The sequence below is a fragment of the Phyllobates terribilis genome, unplaced genomic scaffold (genome assembly GCF_046119375.1).
Source record: "Phyllobates terribilis strain yellow unplaced genomic scaffold, ASM4611937v1 Scaffold_3__8_contigs__length_932513732, whole genome shotgun sequence".
Taxonomy (NCBI): domain Eukaryota; kingdom Metazoa; phylum Chordata; class Amphibia; order Anura; family Dendrobatidae; genus Phyllobates; species Phyllobates terribilis.
The window spans coordinates 277,518,246-277,543,749 of record NW_027362763.1 but is presented as its reverse complement, the minus strand read 5'-3'; the positions used below and the strand labels follow the sequence as shown (position 1 = coordinate 277,543,749).

The 25,504-nt window shown below is 38.5% G+C and overlaps 1 protein-coding gene and 1 long non-coding RNA gene across 3 annotated transcripts; one reads left to right on the top strand and one right to left on the bottom strand.

Annotated features, from left to right (window-relative positions):
* Window positions 1-506: 506 nt before the first annotated feature.
* On the bottom strand, window positions 507-14,418 carry LOC141259221 (uncharacterized). The gene is made up of 3 exons (XR_012318381.1): window positions 13,858-14,418; window positions 12,922-13,743; window positions 507-3,138 (listed from the first exon to the last, which is right to left on the bottom strand). It is a non-coding gene; the product is annotated as an uncharacterized lncRNA (long non-coding RNA).
* SLITRK3 (SLIT and NTRK like family member 3) lies at window positions 13,654-18,866 on the top strand. Of its 2 annotated transcripts, none has more exons than XM_073674818.1 (3): window positions 13,654-13,803; window positions 14,405-14,500; window positions 15,765-18,866. In XM_073674818.1, the coding sequence occupies exon 3, from the start codon at window positions 15,792-15,794 to the stop codon at window positions 18,441-18,443; it is 2,652 nt and encodes an 883-aa protein (XP_073530919.1). In that variant the 5' UTR covers window positions 13,654-13,803; window positions 14,405-14,500; window positions 15,765-15,791; the 3' UTR covers window positions 18,444-18,866. The 2 variants fall into 2 exon arrangements, with proteins under 2 accessions (XP_073530919.1, XP_073530920.1); XM_073674819.1 differs by lacking the exon at window positions 13,654-13,803 and adding an exon at window positions 13,839-14,024.
* Window positions 18,867-25,504: the final 6,638 nt, after the last annotated feature.

Genomic DNA, 25,504 nt, shown 5'->3' with positions numbered 1-25,504 from the left:
GACTTGACCATTCCAACACTTTCACTTTATTCCTCTTTAACCATTCTTTTGTAGAATGACTTGTGTGCCTTGTGTCATTGTTCTGCTGCATGACTCATATTATTTTGAAATTCAGCTCATGGACAGATGTCTGGACTTTTTCTTTGGAATTTGTTGGTACAATTCAGAATTAAAGGGGTATTCCCATCTCCAAGATCCTATCCCAATATGTAGTATGGGTAATAATAATAATATTAGCAAATATCTCCAATTAGAAATGTAGTATAGTATTTTTGATTTGCTATGTCTCTTTCCTCATGTGCAGGCATTGCAGGACCTTAGGTATCAATGGCTACGTCCACTTAAAAAGTGACAGTTAGTTAGCTAGCTGCTAGTGGTCATAACCATGGATTCCTAAGGTCCTGCAATGCCTGCACATGAGGTAAGTGGCACAGTGAATCAAAAATACTATACTACATTTCTAATTGGAGGCATTTGCTAATATTATTATTATTCAACCTACTACATATTGGGATAGGATCTTGGAGATGGGAATACCCCTTTAATTGTTCCATCAATGATGGCAAGCCAATCTGCCAAGATGCAGCAAAACAGGCCAATGCCATGATACTACCACCACCATATTTCACAGAGGGTATGAGCTTTTCATACCGTAATGAAGTGTTTTTCTTTTTCCAAACATATTGCTTCTCATTTAAACAAAAATCTCTATTTTGTATCATCTGTTCACAAAATATTGTTCTAATAGCCTGTTGTCTTGTCCTAGTGATCTTTAGCCAATTGCAGTTGTGTATCAGTGTGCTTTTTGGAGAACATTGACGTTCGCCTTGCAATCCTGCTGTGCATATCATTGTTTTCAGAGTCCTAATGGTGAATTCACTAGCTAATGTGAGAGAGGCCATTAGTTGCTTAGACTTTGGGTTACTTTGTGACCTCACAGACTACTATAAGCCTTGCTAGTGGAGTGATCTTTGTTGGTTGACAACTTCTGGGAGGTTGACATGAAAATGTAATATAATTGTAAGTAATACATACACCAACCCAGAGATGGGGGATAGCATCAACAACAAGAGCCATGAAATGCAATTATCCTTGACCCAAGCCTAGAGATGACATCAAGAGATGGGGAATGAGCTGCAAAGAACTAGAGCTTAAAAATAAGGTTAAGAATTTGAATATTGGCTATTTCTTGGGGAGGGGCAGTTGAATTGAAGATTGTTCTATGTTTCTGCCTTCCCCAGACACTGAATCCTATATACAAAACATGAGTGTTAGGTTTTTAGCTTATTTCCTCCTTTTTTTTTTTTTTTTTTTTTTTTAATAATTAAGCATTGTGACATTTTTTCATATTAAACGACATCTAATAACTTCTGTCTTGTGTTTGTAAACAAATTTAAATGCAAAACTTGGTTATGTAGAGAAGTGATGTAATAACTTAAAGAGCTGAGATAACCTTATTGTTGTTCTTAATGTCCTTGCTATGTACTGTGTAATAGCCGTGTCTGACCATGCAGGAACATGGTCTGATCATACCACAGATCCTGGCCAGGGGAGGAAGGAAAAGAGTATACAGACATTACAGCATTGGATCGCAGCTGATTTTTTCTTTGAGGTAAAACATTGCTTAAAAACAGGCAGTGAAATGTTAGAAAAAAATCAGCTGTCCCCTTCCTGGCATAATAAGACCAGCTCAAAGTTGTGTGCTTTCCCTTGGCTGGTTATTAAGGAACAAGAACACGACTCCCATACAATATAATTTGGAGCACAAACTGATACTTATTGTATCCACCACAGAGACGGATCCAGGACTGCATGTCATGCACTAATAAGTACAAAAAAACCTTTTTTTTGTCACATTGATTATTAGCATTAACATCAGCATTAAAATTCTGCACCAGGAGTGTCATGACATGGGTTTCAAGTGCCTGGTTGTTGCATGCAAGCCTTATATCATGATGCACAATTTCAAGCATCAAACACTATCACTGGACAGTAAGGCAATGGAAATGTGTTCTGTTGATAAATGATACTTCTCTAACTGGCATATTAGGGTCGAGTCTATGTTTGGCGAATGCCAGGAGAACATTACCTGCCTTACTGAATTGTGCCAACTGTTTGGTGGAGGAGGGTTGATGTTATGGGGTTGTTTTTTAGGGTTTGTTTTAGAACACTTAGTGCAAATGAAGAGAAATCTTACTGCTAAAGACATTTTGGACAATTCTATTGTAACGGGTCTGGGAGGCGGAACCTCTGAGCTACTATACAAGGGGGCGGTCCTTGTAAGGGAGCGGGTGGCGACCAGGGAAGACGGGCAGGAAGTCACAGCAGGTGACCGGGACAGTCTCTGAGTGAACGGGCTGGAGGTCACGGCAAGTGACCGGGGCAGTCTCTGGATGAACGGGCTGATGGTCACGGCAAGTGACCGGGGCAGTCTCTGAATGAACGGGCAGATGGTCACGGCAAGTGACCGGGGCAGTCTCTAGATGAACGGGCAGATGGTCACGGCAAGTGACCGGGGCAGTCTCTAGGTAAAGGGTTGGTACGACCTGTGGCGGCTGATGATAGACGTGACCTCCCAGGTGAGCAGGCGAGAGTCTCTGGATGAACGGGTGGTCACAGCATGTGACGGCGGAGCCTCCAGGAAGACCAACAGACAGGCGGCAGATGAGCGCTCCCAGGTGAGCGGGCAGAAGTCTCTGGACAGGCGGGTGGTCACAGCACGTGACGGCAGAGCCTCCAGGTAGGCTAGCAGACAGGCAGCAGATGAGCGCTCCCAGGTGAGCGAGCAGAAGTCACTGGACAGGCAGGTGGTCACAGCACGTGACGGCGGAGCCTCCAGGTAGGCTAGCAGGCAGGTAGCAGATGTGTGCTCCCAGGTGAGCGGGCAAGCTGGTCCATAGACAGACTGACAGGAGTTGGAAGGCAGACCGTCGGACCTCAGGCAAGCAGGCAGGTGGCTGATGTGCGCTCCCAGGTGAGCGGGCAGGCTGGTCCTTAGACAGACTGACAGGAGTAGTAAGGCAGACCGTCGGACCTCAGACTAGCAGGCAGGTAGCAGATAATCAGGCAGGAATCAGACAGAAAACTGGCAGGAATCTGGCAGGTATCTGGCAGGTAACTGGCAACGGGACCTGAGGGCTGAAGCAGAGTAGTGAACAGTGCAACAACATTGCTCGGGCACCTCCATTTTGGAGGAGGTGCCTTATATATGGTGAAGTCCTCCGGCCATTGGCCGGGGACTCCTTAGGATGGCCAATTTTATAAAAATTGGTGTTTTTGCAACAGCTATATTTCAGTTTGATATATGTAATAACTGTTGGACACAGTAATGTTTCTGCCTTGAAATGAGGTTTATTGTACTAACAGAAAATGTGCAATCTGCATTCAAACAAAATTTGACAGGTGCATAAGTATGGGCACCTCACCAGAAAAGTGACATTAATATTTAGTAGATCCTCCTTTTGCAAAAATAACAGCCTCTAGTCGCTTCCTGTAGCTTTTAATGATTTCCTGGATCCTGGGTGAAGGTATTTTTGACCATTCCTCTTTACAAAACAATTCCAGTTCAGTTAAGTTTGATGGTCGCCGAGCATGGACAGCCCTCTTCAAATGATCCCACAGATGTTCAATGATATTCAGGTCTGGGGACTGGGATGGCCATTCCAGAACATTCTAATTGTTCCTCTGCATGAATGCCTGAGTAGATTTGGAGCGGTGTTTTGGATCATTGTCTTGCTGAAAGATCCATCCCCTGCGTAACTTCAACTTTGTCACTGATTCTTGAACATTATTGTCAAGAATCTGCTGATACTGAGTGGAATCCATGCGTCCCTCAACTTTAACAAGATTCCCGGTGCCGGCATTGGCCACACAGCCCCAAAGCATGATGAAACCTCCACCAAATTTTACTGTGGGTAGCAAGTGTTTTTCTTGGAATGCTGTGTTTTTTGCCGCCATGCATAACACCTTTTTGTATGACCATACAACTCAATCTTGGTTTCATCAGTCCACAGGACCTTCTTCCAAAAAGAAATTGGCTTCTCCAAATGTGCTTTTGCATACCTCAGCCGACTCTGTTTGTGGCGTGCTTGCAGAAACGGCTTCTTTCGCATCACTCTCCCATACAGCTTTTCCTTGTGCAAATTGCGTTGTATAGTTGACCGATGCACAGTGACACCATCTGCATCAAGTTGATGCTGCAGCTCTCTGGAGGTGGTCTGAGGATTGTCCTTGACTGATCTCACCATTCTTCTTCTCTGCCTTTCTGATGTTTTTCTTGGCCTGCCACTTCTGGCCTTAACAAGAACTGTCCCTGTGTTCTTCCATTTCCTTACTATGTTCCTCACAGTGGAAACTGACAGGTTAAATCTCTGAGACAGCTTTTTGTATCCTTCCCGTGAACAACTATGTTGAATAATCTTTGTTTTCAGATCATTTAACAGTTGTTTTGAGGAGCCCATGATGCCACTCTTCAGAGGAGATTCAAACAGGAGAACAACTTGCAAGTGGCCACTTTAAGTAGCTTTTCTCGTGATTGCATACACCGGGCTATGAAGTTCAAAGCTCAATGAGGTTCCAAAACCAAAAAAAGTGCTTTAGTAAGTCAGTAAAAAGTAGGTAGCAGTATTTAAAACAAGAAAATGATAAGGGTGCCCATACTTATGCATCTGCCAAATTTTGTTTGAATGCAGATTGCACATTTTCTGTTAGTACAATAAACCTCATTTCAAGGCAGAAACATTACTGTGTCCAACAGTTATTACATATATCAAACTGAAATAGCTGTTGCAAAAACACCAATTTTTATAAAACATTAAGCTTAAGATTAATAGGGGTGCCCAAACTTTTTCATATAACTGTATATAACACTATAAAGTCTTATAGGACTATATCCATACCCTTTAAATCTATATAATGCAAAAACACAGACATAGTAATGTCAAACTGACCTCACTATAGAAATAGATGGTTACCCGGTATGAAACAACAATACATTTAATAACACAGTGTACACACACACTTTTCATATTTTTTTTAATTAAAAGGAGTCCAAAAATATCCTTTTGGGTTCATGCAGATTGTTCTGTGCAGTACACTGTTTCAAACTGATGATGTCACTGTCAGAGATTACCTCATGCTGCTGTGACAGAAACAAGTAATCTGTCATTTGTTTCATCATGCCTTCTGCTTTCTCCCCACATTTATTCTGTCCAAAAGCGAAGGATGCCGATTGCGACCTATGTTTGGTAGTACTACTGCTCAGATGATTGTTGCCAGTGGCAGTGGTGTTTTGCTGCTGTTTGTGGCTCTCACATTCCTAGAACGTGGTATTTTCTTTTTCTTTTACACTACCCTGTCTATTGCCATTGTCAGTTCTTCATTTGTCATACAGCATGTACGACAATACAATTAACTTTTGACAATCATTCCACCCTCAATTATCGAACCTTTTACAAAAATGACATAAGAAGTGCTATGTACTGTTGTCAAATTAAACTAGTAAAACAGGTGTGCAAAATAGAGATGCACAACTAAGTGTCTACATTTTTTTCAACTTTTATTTCTATTTTTCAACCACCTTCCCAAAAGTTACATAATATGAAAAGTTTTATCGGTGCATAACTATAAAGTCAGCACCTGTATTGGTGCAGCGTACTGTATGTATATGTAAAGTTTGAATAGTAAAACAATTGTGCAAAAAAATTGTTTGCAACACACATACTTTGTGAGGTAGACAGTCACAGTTAAATATCTTGATTTTGGGGAGTTTTCTTTTGTATTTTTTAAAAAATCAATTATTATGCCATGTGTAAGTGGGACTCTTTGCCAGGGTAAAGTAATTGGTAACATAATATAATCAAAAGCATATGGTGGATTATTAGTGAGAGACATAAATGTTTACTCCATTGCTCTATGGTGAGCTTTTGGAAATCCAGCAGCCCTTTTACTGTTCTTGCACAATGGTCCTCTGCCACTTGTGCTGCTCCTGCTGCAGAATGAGGTTGAGATCAATAAGATGATTGTGTAGTGGTAATTAGAGAAAATTTGTACTTTAGTCTATTTTTTGGAGACCTTTTTAATAAAAAAGGATTTCTCAAAGCTAAAGAATGTCTCCTGCAAATTTATGCAACCTATAGGGGACCCTGCAGCTGCAAACACCCCAGGAGATACTGATATCACAATGCCTTTTTAAATCAGTGGACTTCAATTAATCAATTAATGCACTGACATGCAAAAAAACAAAAGACTCATTATTTGCTACTGATCTTCAATGCACACACACGCAGGCACACACACTTGGCTATACCATGCTTATCATAGTGGGTGATACCCCAAAAGATGCACTTGAAAAATACTTAACAGATTTAGCAAGTAAGATAGGAACCAGGGATTTTCAACCTGCCCTCCATGTACAGATCATCCTGAAACATCTCCCCAGAATAGCAAGCAATAATATTGTCTGTTTACATTTCCTTATGTAATTTTAGAGTGAAATGTTGCAAGACAACATAAATCTAGGGCAATCTCTACATTATACAGCAAGGATGTCAAATAGGAGTAAAAATACATTTTTTTGTAGAGCAATGAATTATGGTTGACCCTGTCTTGCCCTTAGATTAGTTCATGTCCTTATACATTGCATCAGCCTGTCAAGAAAGTTTACTGTCTTAATTATATTTAATCATTTTACAAGAAGAGATCATCTTGATTATGAACTTATACTACCGCTAGACTTCCAGACAAAAGACTATGTATTAGCATACTGTCTGTTTGTGAAGGTCAGATTGTTATATTGAGCACATTTCTAATATTGTGTATTTTAAGACTTTAAGACAGTTTTGATTTGCCAATTTTGTTGGAGTTTTTTTTCCCCACAATATCATAAGGTAACTTACATTGTGTATTTAAGTAATTTTTCAAAAATAATCTCTCCTGTGTGAGTACAAATACAGGATTAATTCCAGTTATCTGGCCCTGCATTTTCAGCTGTTTCCCCCCTCTGGATTACAATTTGCAGTCCACTATGAGCTAGTGAGAGGAGACTAGCTGGTATGATGTCAGCCATACAGAAAGCAGCACACAGAGAGGGATACATTCTCTTCATTCCTTTTTTACCACACAAACACAAGAAAAGCAGCATGTAGGAAATTATAGAGCAGTAATGATCAGTGTAAATAGGAATTCAGCACTTTAATGAAGTAAAAGACTCGTCATAAAATTCAGCATGATCTTTTTGTTTCCTCACTCTGCTCCTCTCTCCTCCCCATCTCTTCTCCATAGAGTACAATGAATTGTGTCACAAAACAACACAGTGAGCTGGTGGTCAGTCTTGTCTGAGCAAGATGTATATGAGCTGAAGTTCAGAAGGTGAGGAACAGTAGGAAATAGCTAATAAGTGGTGAAGGAAGCAGATTTCTCTGAGAAGATATATTACGTTTCTTAATATTTGCCTGTATTATTGATTTATTCAAAGTGCTTTGAAAGTACGGTTCCCATTTACGCTAAGACTAGGAGAATAAAAGTGTAAAAGTTATATATAATTGAAAGATTTGGGAATATTTTATTGTTGGATCTATCCCTAGTTCAATTTTTTGTATAATAAGAAATTTCCCCATAGTGGATTCAGTCTCTAAGACAATGATCATAAACAAATAAAAAATATGAAATTCATTGTGTTTTCCCTCACAACTCACTAACATAATGGAGGCTGTATTTTTTAGATGTTGTTTCTAATCACATTGGGCTCCACAATTAGGATCATTATTATTCAGAAGAAACCACAATACCAGACAAATGGACTAGAACAAAACTGACTCATATTTAATCAGCAATTTAATAGTAGTTTTTGACATAAGTTAAGTCATAAAAACTTATAATTTAAGCAAAAGCTTGCAGAAATTTACAAATTGCACATAATATTAGATTTTTAATAGCCAAAACCTTCATAACTGGATCTGTTGCAGCAATAAAGGGCATGATTAGCAGCTAGAGTTAAGCTGTTCTTTTGACATATGATTTTGCCGGGTTAACCAAATTCTACCCTTCCCCCGAAAATTTTTTTATTTGCGTTGAATAAGTTCCCCGTGAATCAGAATACAGAAAAGCCACTTGTGCGGAAGAGAGAGAGACTTTGCAGTGTGTGAGAAATAAAATAAAAACTGTTCTTAAGGTGCTGCAACTTCAGTAATAGAGATAAATTAACGAAAAGTCACATTAAATGACTATAGAGGTACAGCACTTCCCCATATCACTTAAATATTTGGTTTATTGTTCACAGACTCAAACTATCACTCCTACCTTCAATGTCGCTCAGCACTGCAGTAGTATGCCACAACCAGATTAGGAATCTTTCTATCCCTATGTGGAGTGAGCTGTGTGCTCTAACCTCCCCTCTCTACACATTGCAAGCATGGCATTCCTTATCCATTTCCCATCTTTTATTTGGGCTATGATAGCTGTGATGCCATAGCTGCAGCACATTAATGAGTAGCCGACGTGGCAGCACAAAATGTCATTAGCCCACTAGCTATGAAATGGTGCCTGGCATTTTTTTTTTTCGATCCTCATGAATCGAATTGCAAAGTGTTCGAATTTACAGGGAACTGCAAATTGAAAGAAATCTTCTGCAGATGAATCCAGTCATTTCTAGTAACAATGCTTACAAAGATTTATTAAGGTTTATGCAAGAATGTATAAAATATACTCTAGGGCAGTGTTCCTCAACCTGTGGCTGTAGTGAAACTACAAATGAAACAAAACTACTACTTCCAGCCTACCCCAACAACCAAAGGCTGATGGCAGGGCCTATCAAGTCAGGTTGGCAGCAGAGCTATGGTAATTAGAGATGAGCTGGTTAGGCAAATTTCTAATTTGAGTTTTCAAGTAGATTTTCCTGGGAAATTTATTTTAAGGAGAAGTTATTCTTTGCAAATTTAATATCCCTTATTATGGTATAGGGGTCTCTCCAGAACTTAGAACATAAACTTAATACGTAAAAATTAAGAGATCCTTATATTCACCTCATTGCTCACCTCTCCGGCACCTCCACTCCTCAGTGTTACTTATTCAGTCCCCATCGCATCTTCTGACTCTGGGCCTCTCACACTGAGCACGGACTATTGGCTGTGATGAGGCCCCATAGGGTTTTGCCCAAGCATGTGAAAGGTCCCAATATCATTACGTCACGGGACAGTGTGAGAGATCTGGGGATCAGCACAAGCAGTGTAGATTAGACGATGCCACAAGGACGGGACTAGTGGCATTGAGGAGGAGAGGAGCTGGAAAGGTCAGTGGGAAGGTGAATATAAGGGTTTTTTAATTTTTTATGGTTCAGAAAAATGGCAGCAAGTGGCCGACATTTTACTGGATCTTTCCGGAAGCGAATTAGAAAAAATGCAAATTAGCAAATGCGGATTTTTATTACATTCAAATAAAATTCATTGTCACTAGAATTTATTTGCTCATCTCTAATGAATTAGGAAGGCAACGTTGTACATATGCAAAACATGACTGATGGTGATTGCTGTCACTATGATGGCAACACTATGAGATCTGAAAAGAAACATGCAAAAAAAAGATAAGTTTATAGCACTAGCCTTCTATTACTGTCCCTAAATTAAGCTCCCCAACACATTGGTCATCGAGGTACATATTGGTGTAAGCAGATAATGAGGCTTTCTTCACCTCTCTGTGTATAATTTTGGCCCTCACAACATGTTGGTTTGGTTTTGAGCTGTTGCTGACCGGCTTTTCCATCAAGTCCAGTAATCTAGACAGTAACAATACTTAGAATATTGTTAAAAACAATGTGTCATCCTGAAAACAAGCCTTCATTATGAGATGCTTCTCGGGGCATGGCCTGATATTCATACACTATGTCCATCTTGTTTTATCTGCATTAAAGCTTCCTGAGCTAGCTAGACCGATTGTATTTCGTAACACCACTCTAGGTAATGCTTTAAGTATTGTGATAACATAAAAAATAGATTCCACTACAGCGTTCTGGCACAATCGTGTTTTCAATCAGCAGACACAAAGCAGCTTTGAAGTAACGTGCTTCAAGTTGTGAAAATCAACTTGTATGTTTGCAGTGTGAGCATAGAAAGGTATAGGAGAAAGGATAGCCTAACTTAATCTAATATATGTTGACGATAGACAGAGCAGGAAGAATTGCATTAGTTACGCTGCTGGCACATAAGGTATAACATATTAATCTGAGGTTGCAAAATGGGATATTTAATTAAGTGAATGGTCATCTTTCATTTTTTTGTATTGTTCACATGTTTAGCATTGAAGACTGTTCAGATTTACCATCTTCCTCACCCAATGACACCACCGTGTCCTTGAGTCAAGATCTGTTAGTTACACCTGACAGGGTACACCAATGATATTGAAATACCTGAATAACCCCATCTGGACTCATGTCACACTGTTACAGTTCAAACACTTGTTCTCAAGACGTCCCAGAAAGAGGTTTCTTAAGAATGGGACACAAACAGTGCCTTTCCACGAAATCTCTTTCTTTTTCAAAGATGCCTCCATTGCACCCCTCTTCACCTCCCCCTCTTACCTGTCCTGCACCAAGCAGAGCAGAATTGTCACCTGGTAAATCCATCTCCTTGATGATAGTAATTTGTAGCTTTGTGATTTAGCTGCACAACCTGAATGGACAGGCTCTATCATATAATCACATAGAGGTCATTTGCCTTCTGTCATTTTACAAACTGCATGGTGCTGGAACAGGACAGAGATGTGGCTGCCCTTGCATAGGGTCCCTGCCATATGGCTGTATACGATGCAAGGAGCCTGCAGAAAACTGGATCATGAACAAATCACATTTTACTGCTAGTCTCTGCATAGAGAGTTTCAACTTTGGCATCCTATCAAAAGGAAGCACAAATCAGCACCGACGGTGCGAGTAGAAGCCCAGTGGAAGCCACTTCTGGGAACTTGGTATAATAACACTGCAGCCCCGGACATGGGGAAATTCTCAATCATATTGTCCTTCGGCATGTAACTGTGAGGATGCTATTGCCATGCTTAAAACCAGTGCATCCAGTCATCACAATGAAAGCCAAGAGTAGCAACCTAGAGGCTGCAGGCAGGACAACACCTGCTATAGGAACAGCAGGGCAATGCCATTTCAGAAGGGAGAATGGATAATGGTTATGTTAAATTTGTTTAATAGCTAGATGTATTGCTATTGTACAAATGTTTTATACAATTCTTTAGTGTCAGGCTGTTGTGATAGCAAAGAAAGAATGGAAACCTCATGATAGATAAAGAGAAGATGTCATTCAACCATCCATTTTTCGCTCCTTTGAGTTAACGTAGCACAAAAAGGTTCACTGCAACGCTGGTAGTACACACTGCAAAACCATTTATTACATATGCTATCCTCCATCAACTGTGCCTACAGGAACTAACACAGCTCTGCTACCTCTGTATGTGTATAGAAATGATGGATCGATAAATATGCAGAAATAGAGAGATAAACAGATAGTTAGATAGATATGCAGAAATAGATAGATAGATATATATAGATATGGTAAGATTCATAGATAGACAGATAGATATGCAGAAATAGATAGCTAGATAGATAATAGATAGATAAATAATAAATAGATATGCAGAAATAGATAGGTAGATGATAGATAGATAAATAGATATGGATATATAGCTATAGATAGATATATAGATAGATAGGTAGATAGATAGATAGATAGATAGATATGGATAGATAGCTATAGATAGATATATAGATAGATAGGTAGATAGATAGATAGATAGATAGATAGATAGACATGCAGAAATAGATATGTAGATGATAGATAGATAAATAGATATGGATAGATTGATATATATAGATAGAATATAGACATATAGATAGATAGATAGATAGATATGGATAGATAGATAGATATATAGATAGATAGATAGATAGATAGATAGATAGATAGATATTTAAGACAGATCGATGATAGATAGACATTGACATAGATAGATAGATAGATAGATAGATAGATATGAATTGATAGATAGATAGAAATTTAAGACAGATCGATGATAGATAGACATTGACATAGATAGATAGATAGATAGAGAGATAGATAGATAGATATGGATAGATAGATAGATAGATAGATAGATACATAGATAGAAATGGATTGATAGATATATAGATGGATAGAAAGATAGACATTTTCGATAGATCAATAATAGATACATTGACATAGATAGATAAATACCAGATAGATAAAGTTAAATAGACACATTTGTGATAGATAGATAGATAGATAGACATTACCTAGTAGCCAATCCCACTGCTACACATTACATTACATAACACAGATGATGAGCTGTATATAATTGTCCATGCCCTACAATCTGCACTGAGTAGTTTATGTCCTGCTATAATACCATCTAACATTACTATCGTACATAATTGCTTAGAGACAACTATTAAAGCCACTCCTACGCAAATCCATATACATACATGCATCCCCCATACACACACATATGCCACACATACTCCCTATGCATGTGCTGTATATCTCTACAGTGAATCATCAGTGCATACTGTAAGTGGATCTTCTATTTTAATCTATTGATCTTAACATGAAGCATGACTCCAGCTTCATTAATATTTAAGTTCTCTTATGATCCAGTAATTAGTAGGTCCAGCATGCACAGCAATTTCTTGCACAGAACAGAAGGCATATCACTCTAAAATGACATACACAGGCATACCGGCTACATCTTTGAAGTTCTTCTTGCACTAATGATGATATTTATATAAACCTTGAAAAATCAATGAAACTTTCTTAAGAAATCATCATTCATACATTTTAGGACATGCACTGTACATTGTGGTATTCGTTCACCCCCCCTCCCCCCCACCCAAACAAATACCTGCCTCACCTTTTCAGATACAGCTGACACCAGTTTCCTTCTCTTCATTCAAAGTGCATGGAACAATTGGTGGCAGGTTCGGAAGAGCAATGGCATTGATCACTGAAGGAATTTTCCTTTAAATCCCAGACGATGATTGCTTAAAACTTACAAATTTTAAGGCAAGGGGGATGCTTTTAGCAGAATTAATGAGCGTATAGTCTGGATTGTCATACAGAACTGCTCTGAAAAATACCAATGTTAGCACAGTCACTGCCATTTTTGGAAGAAGAAGAACAGAAGGCGACTGATTGCTAACACCAAAATTAGTGTCTTTTTTATCGTTGCGGGGGAGAGAAGAAAATTAGGACTGGAGTAAATTTCATGACTTATGAGATTGCTTTAGATAGAAGTGACAGGCTAAGCTGCAGATCACGACTAGTGATGAGTGACCCTCTATTCACTGCCCTGTAGGAGAATCCGACCTATTCTTTGTGAATCTCACATCTGGTAAACCAGTTCTCCCATCTTGTATAGATGAGCATATTTAGGAAGTGCCTTCTGCATTGATTCTGCAAGATGAGAAAAAGCCAGATTTGGTGGAATCTCAAAGCTGTCAAATTAATTCTACTATCTCTTATCCTGACGCCTGCCTCTATATCATGGTTTAAAGCTGTACTTATGTATTATGAAAGAGCGATGATCACCCGGGATACCCCACACACCCACAAAAAAATGCCTGGGCTTCCCAATGCTCGCTCACGTCATAAACCCAAGTGCTCCCCCTCCGCTTTCATCTGCTTTCCTTCTTCCAAGCTTGTTTCCACGATGCTAAGGGAAAGAAAGATAGATCTAGACGCAAACAAAAAAATAGCTTCAATTGGAGAAATAGAAAGGGAAAGATAATGAGGTGTAAGTAATCTGGGAAATGAGATTGTTAGATGTGATGTGAAGCTTTCTACTCACAATAGAGAGGGAAAAAAAGTGAGGAGGCATCGGAGAGACAGGTGAAGACAGGGAGACATAGAGGTAGAAACGGTGTGAAGATGCTTGACTGTGATCGACTCGCCCAATTATCCGCTGTCAGCAAAGAAGGGGGGCAATAGGGGCGAAAAAGAGAAGCCAACAAATGGGTAAAGCCATAGATGAGGTCGAAAGAGAATAAATAGGAGGTAGACAATTGAAGCAGTGGTGTGAAGATTGTTGGATTTGTGTCAAATTTCCAATGATCTGTTGCCTACGACTGGAGGAGGAGGAGGAGGATAGAGGGGTGAGGAATAGAAAAAAAAAAGATAGAGAGGGGGGAGAAGAAAAGAGAGGGCGAGTGAGAAAGACCTCAGCAGGCAATGTTGGACAGAGAGGCTGCAGATTCCTAGCTGGCTCCATTGAGCATACTGAGAGGCAGATCTGCATGTTGAAGCAACCCATTGAAAACACAGAGAAGCTCACAGCACACTGCACATTGCACATTCCCAGCACGTCCCCAGCTCATTTTTTTTTCTTTTTGCCACAGACTCAGTAGGAGCAGATAGGAAGAGAAAGACAGAGAGAAGGAGAGCCAGCAATCCTTAAACTCAGCCTGGATGTGCTAAAATTCACCTGCAAACTGGTAAGTACATCATTCCATTCAATCTCCAGATACTTTATTTGTCATTGACCTCCGATGAGATATATCTTGCGGATATATTTATAGATGTATATTTGCAGATGAGAGCACTGCTGCTGCTGCTGCTACTACTGCATTATAACCCTCGCTTGTTCTCCCTCCTATGCTATTCCAAGCAATCTATTTACTGCTTTGTATTGCGGAACCTGAAGCTCTGCTGCATCTATCTCTGTATATCTGGAGAAGGTTTACATGTATACAGCAGATGCTCGAAATATCTACGGATTGTAATTATTGCAATCTGCACACAGGAAATGCAGTAGGATGCAGGTGCATTGGATGTTACCAGATATCTTACAGTAGTTCATGCAGCATTGTGTGTATTTCTGGTGTATGGTAGGGATATAAGGATTAGTGATTTCTTTATTTGCTTTGATATCATGGAGTTCCTGCCAAGTCTGTTTCCTCACTTTTGTACTCTGGGAATGTATAGGTATTTTTGCCTGGGAACAGCACTGAGATGGCTTGATGGGTTGGTTGGTGGCACTGAAACCTCAGTCCCAGAGCAGGGAAGGCAGAGCATTTAAATCATGGATCATCCTAGACTTAGCTGCATTTTGCTGTCAGCTTCCCCGTAGATTGGAAGATCATGTGGTGTGGGCAGATTAATTATCTGTACATTCTTTTATCTATTATTGGCTATTTAAGGCATACAGTAGCCCTGGCATTAATTTCTTGCTCTCCTTGGAATCAGCAAATCAATCACATCAAATGTCCACTCTGACATTTCGCAGGGATGAACAATGACAATTTTGTCCTTATTCAGGATAAACTCTTTGCGATTAAATGCATCCATTAATCTTATCTCCATTGTGATGAGTATTTAGTAAATTTATCTAGATACTTACGTAGAGGAGGATATACTTCTGCTATTTCTGTCATTGTTATTACGGACGCCTGTGACTCATGAACAAGCTAAGGTTTGATACCTATATGGCCCTGATTATTATAATCTATTTGCGTATACACGGCATATTGCTTACTATGGTATGTGTGTTTAGGGATGGTCCAATTATGTAATACAGTGCATATAACTAGACGGGATTACATAGTTGCATATTTACACATTAATATACGGCGTCATGAAAACTATTGTCTGTCACTCATGATCCAGCAGAAATTGTCAGAGACCTACTGTGCTTAGGGCCGACATATGTGTATTAAAAAAGCTCAATAATGTCAAATCTATATTTTCTTTGTTTTTCAGCTTTTGTTACAGATCAAAAAAAAAAAAATGAAACCATCTCCAGCAGAAACTCGTCTAAATGGACGTGTGTTGTGGATAATTCTTTTAAGCACAATTGCTCTTGCATGGACTACACCAATTCCCTTGATTGAGGATTCAGAGGAAATAGACGAACCATGCTTTGATCCTTGCTACTGTGAAGTGAAGGAGAGCCTTTTCCACATTTATTGTGAAAATAAAGGATTTACAAATATTAGCCAGATTTCAGAATCCTGGTCTCGACCCTTTAAACTGTACCTTCAGAGAAATTTGATGAGAAAATTGTACGCCAACAGTTTTCTGCATTTGAACAATGCTGTGTCTATTAATCTCGGGAACAATGCATTGCAGGACATTCAGGCAGGAGCCTTTAATGGTATGAAAGTTCTGAAGAGGCTTTACTTGCACGAAAACAAACTTGACATTTTTAGAAATGACACTTTTATGGGGCTGGAAAGCTTGGAGTATTTACAAGCAGACTATAACGTAATTAAGAGGATTGAGAGCGGGGCCTTTAGAAATTTAAATAAGCTGAGGGTATTAATTCTCAATGATAACCATATCCCCTTGCTTCCAACCAACTTATTCAAGTCTGTGTCTTTAACACACTTGGACTTGCGTGGAAACCGATTAAAGATCCTTTCTTACAGAGGTATGTTGGATCACATAGGCAGAAGTATTATGGAAATCCAGCTAGCAGAGAATCCATGGAACTGTACTTGTGAGATTGTGCAGTTAAAAAGCTGGCTGGAACGTATTCCTTATACTGTGCTGGTTGGGGACATTACATGTGAAAGCCCATTTCACTTTCATGGCAAAGATCTAAGGGATATAAAACGAGGTAAACTTTGCCCCCTGTTATCAGAAAGTGAGGTTGAGGCAAGCCTGGGTATCCCCCAGCTACCTTCAAGCAGAGAAAATACATGGCCTACTAAGCCGTCATCCATGTTGTCATCTTTTCATGTCACTGCTTCTTCTGTGGAGTACAAGACATCAAATAAGCAGCCCACTACAACCAAGCAGCCCAGAGCTCCAAAACCTCCACCAACACCGAGAGGCCTTTATCCGGGCCCAAATCAACCCCCAATAGCTGGCTACCAGACTAGACCACCAATACCAATTATATGCCCAACCGGATGTTCTTGCAGTTTGCATATCAATGATTTGGGGTTAACTGTAAACTGTAAAGAAAAAGGAATCCACAATATTTCAGAACTGCTGCCTAGACCTCTCAATGCCAAGAAGCTTTACTTGAGTGGTAACTTGATACAGAAAATTTACAGATCTGATTTTTGGAATTTTTCTTCTTTGGATTTATTGCACCTTGGAAACAACCGTATATCTTATGTCCAGGAAGGGGCCTTTATCAATCTTCCTAATTTGAAAAGCTTATATCTGAATGGGAATGACATAGAAAGGCTGACGCCTGGCATGTTCAGGGGTTTACAGAGTTTGAATTATTTATATTTCGAGTATAATATGATAAGGGAGATACAGCCTGCTGCTTTCAGTCTAATGCCAAATCTGAAGTTACTATTTCTTAATGACAATCTGCTGAGAACACTCCCAACTGATGCGTTTGCAGGCACTTCACTGGCAAGACTTAATCTTCGAAACAACCACTTTCTTTACCTTCCTGTGGCAGGAGTTCTGGAGCACCTTAATGCCATTGTGCAAATTGATCTGAAGCAGAACCCATGGGATTGTACCTGTGACATTGTCCCTCTCAAACAGTGGATAGACACCATCAGCTCTGTCATTGTGGTTGGTGAGGTGCTGTGTAAAAGTCCTGAAAACCTGACAAACAAGGATCTAAAGTCCACTGAAATGGAAGTGTTGTGTCCAGAGATGCTGCATGCTACCATTTCTTCTGTTTTTCCTGGAAACATGGTGCCCACCACCCATTCAGCGCTTGATTACAGCACACCAGGTGGTCCCATTCCACTTTCTGTTCTGATCCTCAGTCTTCTAATACTCTTCTTCTCGGCTGTTTTTGTGGCCGCAGGCCTTTTTGCTTTTGTGCTTCGAAGGCGCAAGAAACTGCCTTTCAGAAAAAGACAAGAGGTCGATTTGACTGGCATTCAAATGCAATGTAGAATTTTTGAGGATAGACCAAACAATTCCCCAGAGAAGGCACCTGGCCATGTCTATGACTACATCCCACATCCTGTAACCCAGATGTGTAACAATCCCATCTACAAACCTAGAGAGGAAGAGATGGGGGACGAATTTTCAGAAACAAAAGAAAATAACACTAATTATAGGACCTTAATAGAAAAAGAGAAAGAGTGGACCATGGCAGTGTCAAATTCTCAGCTTAATACTATAGTTACTGTCAATCAGAGTGGGGAAGTACCAAGTTTTCATGAAAATGGGGTCATCTTTCCCGGCATAATTGACCGGGAACGCCCAGCTCCCACGGTGGGGTTTGTGGACTGCATTTATGGCACAGTACCCAAATTAAAGGAGCTACATGTACACCCACCTGGCATGCAATACCCTGATTTACAGCAGGATGCCAGATTAAAGGAAACCCTACTTTTCTCAGCTGGAAAGGGGTTTTCAGACCAAACCCAAAGTGAATACCTCGAGTTAAGGGCCAAACTCCAAACCAAGCCGGATTACCTCGAAGTCCTGGAAAAAAACACTTATAGATTCTAATCTTGCATAATTTCATAGCGCCCCCACAAAAAAACGCATGATTCAAGATGATACCGTTATGCTCCCCAAATTGTTTTGGAGGAAGGGCCATACTCTAATCATAATTAATTGAAGTGCCTTCGCAGACTTTTGCCAGCAATGTTATCAATCATTATTTTTTATATAGGAATCTAAGAAACTTGACTGTGCCATGTAAGGTATGGGGATGTTTGTACTGATCCTGATAAATAATTCCACGTGTCCTTTTTTTTGGCAGTAACTTAAAACCTTTTCAGTTGAGGGTTTTGGGGAGGGGAAGGGGGATAGGATGGCATTGTGGCTTCCTTATACAAAGAAATGCCCATGGCACAGTTCCTGTAAATTGATGCAGTTTGCTGCATGCCTGAAAAAAAAAAACTGCAAAGGGGTTAATGCTCGAATGTTCTCTCTCAACACAATAATGCTCATTCATTTTCTTTTACCTGCAACTCGACATCCAAAAACCTGGATTCACTGCAAAGCATCATGGGTTAATGTATATTTGATTTCTTTCATTTTGCAATGCAGAAAAGTAATGTACACGAGACAGCTAGGGATCAACGTCTTTGCGAATTCATGATGATGCCAGGATATTTTTTTCTGCAGCTCTCTGCAAGTTATTTAGCAATGCTACTGGGTACGTATCACTAACAGCTTTGTAGGAAGCACTTTTAATGTCTTCTCTCCCTCCCTCTTACTCTTTAGCCTCTCCCATACACAAAGATTTTACAAAATGTGCATATATTTATTCTGTAATTTCAGTGAATATTAATTGTAAAGATAATGTTTAATCAATGTATAGTGATTATGCGTCTGGTATAGCTTTCCTAATAAAAAGAAAAGAATTGAAAACAATACATAAATATACCAATATATACAGAGAAAAGGCTTTCTGGTAGAATTTAGCTATGCCCAGCCTAATTTATGTCCATCTGTCAAAGATGTCACCTTGCTGACTAACATAGATCACAATTTCGTTGCAGTCAGGGCATGATAGAGAGGTATATACATGAGAAGAAGGCTCCTGCTTTGATACCGTATAGTTATTCCGGGAACCCATAGCGCTTTACAGTCTTTGGCCGATTCTTCAATAGTAAAGGATAAATAATTAACAATCCTCTTGATAACCCTGGATTCAATTCTAAGAGATTTAGAAATAAAATATTACTTACCAGGGTAGAACCATTTAATTTATATGTCTCTTTTGAAAAATGACTGCCCTGCAAAACTCCCTATAGTCGATTATCTGGGGATCCCTACGGTGCACTCAGAGCTATTCTGTATGAATACAATGGAGGAAATATTTGATTGCGTTCTTCGAGGTATATGTTCCTTACATAGCACATGCAAATTTAACTATTATATAGAATATAAAGTAATATATGAGAATATATTTAAATACAGATTAAAAAGGGGTTATAAAGCCCCGAGATCAACCCAAAGAAAATCAAATTTGTGAACTGGTTTATTTTTCAAGCTCTTAGCTGAGTAGAAAATAAGAAAGCATTCATGTATTTGAACAGCAGGGGGAGCTTTAGTCTTACTATTGTCCATTCCAAGAAGCAGACACCTGGTTCTTGGCTTTAGAGCTTTGTATTATTTCTGTATTGCAGCCATTCCTGGATCTATTCTCCTCTGCTTCGTTTCCTGTCTAATTTAAGTCTCTAATGAAATCATTACTGTACATTGAATGTAAAACCGTCAGATGTCACTAATGCCTTACATAAATATAGGGAAAATTAATAGAGAATGTGAAAAAAAAAAAAGAATAACATAGCTTGTCAATTTTTTTTTTTTGCTGCATAGTTATCCGCCCTATGATTTACATAATACGCTAATATAGGTTATTGTTATGATCTATTAGGCTGCTTTTATGCAAATGTCTATGTACTGTATGTATCTATGTGTATATACGGCTTACAACTTGCTTCATTGGTTCTTTTTATTTTCTTTGTATCCTGCATTGGATAGTTCAAAAAGTATCATCATCATCATTATTATCAATATCATCATCATTATTATTATCATTATCATCATCTTGTAATGTCATTGACATCACTGCTGGGGGTATATGGTAGTATATAGGTGATTCATCACTGCCTGCACATGCTATATTGAAAGCTATAATCTGCTCAGTAAGCCAATACCGTATGCCAGCATACCATTGTAGGGCAGTATGGTGGAGCTGGCATAGGTCTGGAACTCAGGGTTAACATTTACTACTGCTACTATAAACTATACCTCCTGAAGGGGGTTGTAGTCCAGCAACAATCAACCAATTAGTGGCTGTAAAGCTGAGCACTAAAGGAGGTTTAGTTTATTGGCAGCTGAGGTCCTGGCAGTTGCTCATCAGTTTTGTTTTACATTTTATTTAAAAGGCTTTTCCCATCTCCAAGATCCTATCCCAAAATGTTGTAGGTATAACAATAATAATAATAATAATAATAATATTAGCAAATGCCTCCAATTAGAAATGCAGTATAGTTCTTCTGTTAGCAACGTCACTTACCCCTTGTGCAGAGCATTGAAGTAGCTTAGGTATCCGTGGTTACAACCACTCATATGGTAACAGTTAGCTCTTAGTGGTTGTAACCATGGATATCTAAGCTACTGCAATGCCCTGTGCATGGGGTAAGTGACATAGTGAATCAGAAGAACTATACAACATTTCTAACTAGAGGTATTTGCTAATATTATTATTATACCTACTTCATATTGGTATAGGACCTTGGAGATGGGAATACCCCCTTTAAAGCATTTCCCTCCATATTGAATATGAACCTTACTTGGATTAATTTCATTTATTGTATAAATTAATTATCCTCTTTTTTTCCAATGGCTGGAATCATCTGCTTGGCATTACATTGGTTAGATTCACAGGCTAGTTCTTATGACTGCATTGAACACTACTATAAATAGGCAGCATGTGCATATTTGTGAAAATCAAAATCAAAATGCAAGGCCAAACACTCCTCGTAACAGCAGAAACCCATGAATCCCAAGCATGCATTACTTCACTGTATTTCTTTTATTATTACACTTTCATGTGCAATCCCTGGTGTTACTGGTGCTGTAAACATTTTAAACCGAGTGCTCCGTCCTAATCCATAAAGTATAATATAAAGTTATGTTTATATATTTTGTTAAAAAAAAATGCAAGAAATATAAAATAAATGCAACAAAAAGAAGAAAAAAAAATGGAAAAAAAACCAAAAACAACAAAAAACAAAACAACAATACCCCCCTTTAAAAAAAAAAAAAAGAGAGAAATCGAGAAAGTCTTTACTTGGATAAAGGGACTCTTTCCAGCCCTGGATGGTGCGGAATTCTATTTATTCAGTGGAAATGAATTTATTCTTTGAGAAAGGAAATTTTATATTAAAGGAGATACTTTTTGGCTTAAATTTTGTTTTATTTTCTTATGTAAGAAACATTTTCTTTTTATGTGCTACAGATTTGATGCTGCATTCGTGGCTTCTGTGTGCGTGTGATGTGTGGGGTGGGGAGGGCAGGGGCGTTGATGTGCTCTGATTTTCTTTTTGTCTGTTGCAGACAGTTACTGTGCAACGTTTTTGGGGTTTGCTCTGACTGTGAGCAATAGCAGCGGACAGAGGAATCACTGTCTTATTTATCTCAACTCTGAAGAGTTCACATTTTCTACTGATCAATAATGAATGCACAAGCCTTATCTTTTTAAACTGATATGACTAGCACCAGTCATGATAAATGACAATATTAATACTGAATCCTGGCATCGTATTGCACAAATGCTGACATGTAGATTGATATGTCAAAGCAAAGATTTCCCAATACACTTGTTAAAAAGGTACCGCCATCGATTTGAATTTTGTCATGATTCCCGAGATTTATTTTCCAACATTTGGTTGACCATATTGACGAACCTTTCACAGACTATCTTTCTCTCATCAACAAGTCCTACCTATTAATAAACATAGAAATTAATTGATGTTCCCATCCGTTCAATAACTTGCTGCTGCTGTTGTTTTCTCATTTGCTATTGTTGCAATTGTAATTGATGAAAATTTGCATAAATCACTACTCGTGTGTAACTAACAATCTGTTCTTGGGGAATTCGTCTTTTAGTTATTGTCAGACATCATAGCTAGGATCCAGAAGACAAAGCTGGTTCTCTTGTCTGAAGAACTTGATGAAACACCCTAACCCCTTTAGTGTTGGTTTTAGATACCCACAAAAAGGAATTATAGCTCTTCTTTGGAAGAAGTGATGCTATTTCATATGCTAGGTATCACTGAAATTCTTGGTGCTTCCATTTTGTAGGAGACTTCAAGGGGTTTAGATGTTTTACCAAGTATAGGAGACCCAATAATGGACCTCCCATTGATTTTAGATAACTTGTATCTTTGACATTTGAAAAAAAACTAAAAGTAGACTTTCTCCTTTAAAATGTGAATTATTTTAACCCGTACAACATGAAATTTAGATTCAGGAACATTCCCATATTATGTTTTCCTTGCATTTTCATAAATGGTGGTAAAAGTTTACACTTGTCCCATTTATATTAGTGGGATATCAATGCACTATGCAGTTCTGGAGTTGTGTTAAGAGACAGACTTATCTGCATGCTTCTATCATTCATATCTCATAATGCCTTACAAGTTTTTGTTTCACTGCTTGTCTATCAAAAGTCAATGCTACAAGCTGGTTGGTTAATGTATTATATTATTTATATATCCATACCGAGCAAGGATTAGCATTGCATTTGTAAATTGCATTTTGGAGAAAGTACTTGGGTATTTTCTTGACAACTATAAATATTGCTCTAACTATTCCCCACTGTGTCTGACACGGAGCTGAGCAACGTTACTGTTCATCATACATACTTGGTCATATGCCTCTCAATGAACTTGTCATACATGTCTTAATAAATCCTGCAATGAGGTTTTGTTACTGGCATAAAGTGTAAAAATATATTTATACAAGAAAAGGTTAATGGAATATCCAGGAGAACAAATAAACATTTTAAATATTGACAATGGATTCACGTTAGTCTATTATCATTTTGTATATTTCTTTTTATTGCTGTTTTTTTTTGCTTTCAATTATTTACCTGTTTATTTGTTTGTTTTGCTCTTAATCTAAAGTCTTTGTTATCTGTAACCACGGTGTTCTTTGTAAGACTGAGGTGGGACAAACCTCACAGGAGTCATTACAAGGAAGTCTAAAAAAATGATTTCCCCTGTGATCACTATGTAATTTCACATACTTCCAGATATATTTACATAGAGATTTGTGTATTGTCTTTTTAAAAGCTGCATATTTGGACTCTTTCTATTTTACATATATTATGTCTTAAACAAAATAAATTTTTGAATGTTTTGTAAAATGAAGCATGAAACATAGGCACAATCTGAAGCAAAATCTCCAACGGAGTCCCATCTATTACTGATAATAGTATTAATCTTCCCTGATGGTCCAAAGGGACACTTGGGCCCCCTCAGGCTCCAGGCCCTTTCACCCATATTTATGTATATGTATACATGTATACATATGTATTTATGCCACTGGCATGGGACAACAGCATATCTCAATCTATCCTTGGCGTAAGAGGTCTACATAAAGTACAACATGTTGTTGGATAAATGCTGTTGATTATTGGTTTATTTTATGTGTTTGTTACACTAGTGGCAACTATTTACCATGTGCTTAAGCTGGTCTACATTTTTGCATGAGTCTAGATATACATATACAGTGCTCGGCATAAATGAGTACACCACCTTTGAAAAGTAAGATTTTAATCAGTATCTCACTGAAGACGTGAAAGTATGGTTAATAACATAATGTTCATTACAAAATATTCAGTTGAACTCAAATTGGTTGTATGACCTCCATGACTTTTAAGGACAGCACCAAGTCTTCTAGACATGGAATGAACAAGTTAGTGATATATTGCAACATCTTTTTCCATTTTCCAAGAACGATGTCTTTTAGAGCCTGGATGCTAGATGGAGAGTGATGCTCAACTTGTCTCTTCAGAATTCCCAATAGGCGTTTTGGTTGGATTCTGATATTGCTCTTCTTCAGACATGCAACAGATGTGTGTTTTGTATCATTGTCATGCTGAAAAAGTGCATGTCTACCTGGATAAGGAGTGAAGGATCTTTTCTTTTAATATAGAGCAGTACATCTGTAAATTCATGATACTATCAATAAAATGTAGCTCCTTGACACCAGCAGTTCTCTTGCTGCCCTACATAAGAACACTGCCACCACCATGTTTTACTGTAAGAGCCATGCATTTAGAAAAATGCATAGTGCCTACAGTGAAACATGGTGGTGGCAGTTTACTTATGTGAAGCTGCATGAGTGTTCATGGTATCAGGGAGCTGCATTTCATTGATGGTAGCATGAATTCCCAGATGTACTACTCTATATAGCAGTACATCTACTTCTAGATGCAACCATCACTACATGCCCTTGGTACACGTGCAATTTTCCAAAATGACAGTGATCGAAACTGCACATCTGTTACATTTCAGAAGAACATGGTAAAAGTGGTTCAGTGGCCAAGTATGTCTGATCCGAACCTAATCAAACTCTTATGGGAAATTCTAAAGAGACAATTTGTGCATCACTGTCCATCTAGTATCCAGGCTCTAAAAGAGGTCGTTCTTAAAGAATTGAAAAATATAGATATCGCAGTATGTCACCAAATTGTTTATTCCATGCCTAGAAGAATTGGTGTTGTCCTTAAAAAATAATGGAAGTCATACAAAATACTAGACATATAGATGTTTTGATGTGAGATGCATTTTTGCATCAATTACATTGAGAAAAACTGAAGATTTTGGGATGAATATTATAATATTAACCTTACTTTCATGTTATGGGTTTAAAAATGTTCCATGAAACTCAGTCTTGTCAATATTTTGGAAATTTAGTTATTGTGTTCACTGAGATATTGATTAAAAATATTGATTACTGTATATAGGTATCACATTTTTTTAGCGATGCTCCCCAATTCATTGTCCGACCTTTGGCAGGTGGAAAATGCAATCCCTGTT

Bases quoted from the DNA above. Each gene is read 5' to 3' on its own strand.
- SLITRK3 (XM_073674818.1), top strand. From the start codon at position 15,792: ATGAAACCATCTCCAGCAGAAACTCGTCTAAATGGACGTGTGTTGTGG.